The 5,106-nt window shown below is 44.8% G+C and overlaps 1 protein-coding gene across 1 annotated transcript; it reads left to right on the forward strand.

Moving 5' to 3' along the window:
* Positions 1–1,032: 1,032 nt before the first annotated feature.
* CFL2 (cofilin 2) lies at positions 1,033–4,806 on the forward strand. The gene is made up of 4 exons (XM_015416406.1): positions 1,033–1,258; positions 3,744–4,051; positions 4,139–4,215; positions 4,416–4,806. The coding sequence occupies exons 1-4, from the start codon at positions 1,256–1,258 to the stop codon at positions 4,526–4,528; spliced, it is 501 nt and encodes a 166-aa protein (XP_015271892.1). The 5' UTR covers positions 1,033–1,255; the 3' UTR covers positions 4,529–4,806.
* The last annotated feature ends 300 nt before the right edge of the window (positions 4,807–5,106 follow it).

Below are 5,106 nucleotides of genomic sequence, written 5' to 3' on the forward strand. Positions count from 1 at the left end.
AGAACATACTTCATGCCAAAGTTTTAGCCACAATAAATGTGTAAAATCTTTAAGGAACCAGAAGATTCTTTTTTATTTAATTTCACTGCAACAGACTGACAGCTTCCACTTGGAATTCAAGGGGGCTCAAGTGGTTAAGACGCTGAACTGTAGGCTGTGGAAGGTTGGTAGTTCAGCAGTTCAAGACCCGGGTTGGAGTGAGCTCCCGTCTCTAGTTCCAGCTCCTGCCAACCTAGCAGTTCGAAAGCAAGAAATTGCAAGTAGATAAATAGGTACCACTTTGGTGGGAAGGTAACAGCGTTCCGTGCGCCTTGGTGTTTAGTCATGCCGGCCACATAGGAAACGTCTTTGGACAGTGCTGGCTCTTCGAGCTTTGAAACGGAGACGTAGAGTCGGACTTGACTGGCTTTTGAGCAATGAAGGGAACCTTTACCTATTCCCAAATAAGTATTCATATGAATGCAGCTTAAGTGCAGTGGATGTTGCTGAATCCTAAGGGAAACACCAGCCCTTCGATGTCTAGAAGGAGCACAGAAATTTAATGTTGCCGACCCCAGGCTGGGAATTTTGTGGGTAGAGCTTGGAAAGGGCAGGATTTGGGGAAGGGAGGGACCCGGAGGTTGGCAACCAGGGGCTGGCGAAGTTCCTTTCCCCGGAATGCACCCCCCCCCCCAAGAATTTAGCTGTGGTGACTGACCATAGTACCGAAGTACCATCGCCCTCACTAGGACTAGCAAGGCAATAACAAGGCCAGTCCTGGTCCTGAAGGAAAAATCAGTACCGGGGGTCAGTGCTGGATGAAACTAAGTTTGGGGGCGCAATCTCCGGATGCAAAGAAAGGGGCATCCCTGTCAGGGACTAGGGCGAACCGCTGTAATCAAGCTGTGGGTGGTGGCTGGGGAGTGGTGGGGGTCTAGTCTTCCACACAAGCCCCACTATTCGGTTGTGGGTGTAGCCAAACACGCTAGGCTGCGTACCGGGGGTGGTGGCTCGTTAGGGCAAGGGGCGGTCTCTCCCCCTCCCCATTTTCCTCTTTCTCCGCAGGGCTGGGCGGGGCTGGCAGCACGTGGGGAGAGTAGGGGGCGCCCATGTGACCGGCCTTTCCGCCTCCCCAGCCGCCTGCCTGCCTGCCTCCCCTCCTCAGCTCTGCTCAGCTCGCGCTCTTGAAGCGGTGGGAAGAGGAGCGCCACTCAGATTTCTGCTCCACAGGCAGTCGCGGGCGCCGACATCACCACCGCCACAGGGACCCGGCATCATGGTAAGGGCGGGGTGGCCTAGCTTGGCTTCATGCGGCTTGGCTTCTGCTGTGTTGGAGTGCTGAGGCCAGGCCCCCCGGGGGTGAGAGGGGCTGCGCGGGCCCCGCGGCCAGTGGCAGCCATTTTAGTCTAATTTTAGCTTCTCTTTGGGGGAGGGGGCGGCAGAAGCGGCCCCCTCCAAGTGGTGGGGAGAGACGGGGCAAGTGACTGACCTGCCAGGGCGGCCGGGGGAGGGGGGGGGGGCTGAAGCATGTATAGGTGAAGGGAGAGGGCCTTTGGAACTGCCTTCCCCCGGCTTCTCTTTTATTCTCATTTTTATTCTATTCTCGCTTTTTTCACGGTCGCTCCCCTCTGTGCCTCCGCGTGGAGAAGCACGCACAGAAAGGGTGTGTGTGGCGGTGTAGATCTGGGCTTGCTATGTGTAGAATGGGGGTCAGGCCCTTTGTGTGGAAGGGGATGGTATAGTTTGGCCGCCCTGACCGTAGACCAGATAACGGGACTTGGCTGGTGCGTCCTCTCCCTGCGTCCTGTGAAGGCAGCGGATGAAAGGTAACGGCTCCTGGAAACACTCCCCCTCTCCGTGTCTTTGTATGGAAAGGATTCTTCTATCATTTTTCTCCACCCGCCCCCCCCCCCGGAATAAAATCAATGCCAGTTTGCTTGGGGGGGGGGGGCGCATTTATCTTCCTCTGCTGCGTTTTTTCAGGGAAGGGAGACCAAACTGTACATAGTAAGATTTGGGTCCTTTTTCTGTGCCTGGAAACAAATGAGTATATTTGCTTTCTCTTAATATTTGTGAGGGAGAATCTCTCCAAAATGAAAGGAAGGCTGAATCTACTCTGCCATAAGAATAAAGGAAGATATTTTCTCATTGTTTATTGAAAGGTTATAGATACTTTCTTTTGCTTAATTGGGATTATAATGAGGGGAGGTGATGTGTAGTTGGGTTCATCCCATTCTGCAGTGTCTGATCCTTAGACATCTTGGGTGTCAGGAAGCCAGGGGAAAGCAACCCAGAACAGAAGAGCCAGTTGCTTCCTTTTGTTGCAGTCTTTTGTTAATCATAATGAGAGGGCTGGGCACTCTTCTGTGGAAAAGTGTGTAGCTGTGTGGCATTTACCATGCAGTGTGTATAGCTGAAGTCCAGCTTGCCACTGGAATCTAACATATTATGCTTATTTGAGGGGCATCTTTGCTTTCCCAATGTCTACAGAGAAAGTTGTTCATCTCGCTGTGTTAAATCATCACGAGCATGTCTGCTGTATTGTTAGGCTGCTGAAAACCCAGAAAAGGAGGAGCAATGCCCTGGCTGTATTTGGGCAGCAGTCAGTACTGTATGACTGTCTCAGCGGCAGTAGATTTTATGGGCGGAGGGAGCTTGGCTCAGCTTTGTTGTAGAAGGAAAGAAAAGGATAGAAAAAATGTGTTGTCTCATCAGTCTATATAAGTTAGTTGCTTAAAATGTGCCAGTACAGTGTGATTGGCGTTTTATGTTTCTGGAGCAGAAAAATTTACAAAGCTTTGAGATGAAAATCTAAACAAATGTCAAGTTTGTATGAGAAGTAGTACTAATAGTAGAGAGACTGTTTCTACTCTGTGTATTAAAGAAAAATGGGAAACTGATAAACAGTGCCTTCAGCTTTTTACTGTCACTTTATTCTACTGCCTGCATGTGTCCTTGCTTAAATTCCTGAAGTGCAGTAGCTTTTAAATATTTTTTTCTGTATAAAGTATTACCTAAACTGAAAACAAGACTACAATAAATGTAATTATCAGAGGTCTTGAAGTATTGGGCTCATTCCAAAGTATTGCTATAATAGTTAAAGATCTGTGACGATGAGAGCAGAGACAATTCTGAGGCTCTTTGCTACAGAAATGTCACCCTTGCTTGCAAGTGTATAAATGTTGTGGTAACACCGTGAGATGAACCCACAGAAAAGTGTCTCCCATGGCACTACTGTAAAGTATAAAGGGCACCTTTGTCCAATCCGGATGTGAGAGTCATATTCTTTTAGACTAGGCTTCTGTATGGCTCATTGCTATTGGGAGGAATTGTACATTCTGTTCTTGATTCCTTCCTCATGTAGTAACTGCACTGGAATATTTATAGGGCAGTATTAAATAAAATCCAGGAATTTTAAATACATAACATTAAACCTGACACAATGCAGAAGACATTTCTCCTGCTCCTAAAACATCACTGAACAAAACTAGAATAATGACAGGACTGGATCTGAATTACTGCTGGTGCTATTGATTATTTCATGGGATAATCCCTTAAATTACTTGCCTATCTTAGAAGTAGTTGATCTTGTTAAATTGGACTACAAACTGTCTAATGTTGTAATAAAGGCAGAGAAGGTTTGCTAGGGACCAAATTCTGGTCTTCTCAATCTGATACATAGTTACATTTGTTCCTGCCATACTTTTTCCTTTGCTTGTAGAGTAAATTTATTATAGTGAATGCTGTTTCACTTTGTTTTATAGGCTTCTGGAGTAACAGTGAATGATGAAGTTATCAAAGTTTTTAATGACATGAAAGTACGAAAATCTTCAACGCCAGAAGAGATTAAGAAAAGAAAGAAAGCAGTTCTCTTCTGTTTAAGTGGTGACAAAAGACAAATAATTGTAGAAGAATCAAAGCAGATACTAGTTGGTGACATTGGTGACACAGTGGAGGACCCATACACGTCCTTTGTGAAGCTGTTGCCTCTGAATGATTGCCGATATGCTTTGTATGATGCAACATATGAAACAAAGGAGTCTAAAAAAGAAGACCTGGTATTTATATTCTGGTGTGTAAAACAAAGGATTATTGTTAAAACAGAATTTAGTGTCCAAACCTCAGTGGATTGAATAACAACTTTTCCCCCCGTCTGTAGGGCTCCAGAAAGCGCCCCTTTAAAAAGCAAGATGATCTACGCAAGCTCTAAAGATGCCATTAAAAAGAAATTCACAGGTATGAGCAGAAAATATTCCATAATAAGGGCAGAATTTTATTTAGGAAAATTGGAGCAATCATGTTTAAACCGCTATTGAAGTAAGCAGGGCGTGCATGCATATAGACATGGTACTTTTCAAGGCAGCTATATAAACTGCTTTTCTTCTATGGACTGAAAGTCTGAACAAGTGTACCTTTTGTTGATTTATCTCTTTCAGGTATTAAACACGAGTGGCAAGTAAATGGCTTGGATGATATTAAAGATCGTTCAACACTTGGAGAGAAATTAGGAGGCAATGTGGTAGTTTCACTTGAAGGAAAACCATTATAAAAGGACAGACAAGTGCCATCTGGAGCTTCCGTTTCTGCAGCTCATTCAATTGGAATAGCATTAGTCCCTTTTACCTCACCCACCTGGACCCTGCACACCTGAAGGAGATATCATTAAATTAAGCAGTCTACCAATGATTGCCATTTGACTGTTTTTAAACCTGATAGTTTTATGTAGAACCCAAGGAATGCCTTTACATCATACTCTTAGAGAAAATTTATGATGTGGTATTCTTTGAAAATGTGTAGAATGAATGTGATAGGTGATGTGGATAGTCTAGACAAGCAATAAAAAGGTTTAAGCTAATTGACTGCCTTTAAAGTATTGTCCAATGGTAGATTCTATTCAGTATTATTTACAGTGGCACTTGATTGCAGTTCCATGAGGCTCTTGTGCATTCATACACCTCACCTGCCTTGACAAGTCTTTTTTTTTTTTGTGACATGGCGGCACACAACACTATGCATTTAAAGCACTTTTTTGTAATGTTTGATTCTGTCCCCCCAATGCCAATTCTGTAATTGTTTCATCAAATTATTGTAGTACGTCAGACTTCATTCCTGTTACATGCATAACTT

Source organism: Gekko japonicus, unplaced genomic scaffold (assembly GCF_001447785.1).
Source record: "Gekko japonicus isolate JY-2015 unplaced genomic scaffold, Gekko_japonicus_V1.1 scaffold1540, whole genome shotgun sequence".
Classification (NCBI taxonomy): domain Eukaryota; kingdom Metazoa; phylum Chordata; class Lepidosauria; order Squamata; family Gekkonidae; genus Gekko; species Gekko japonicus.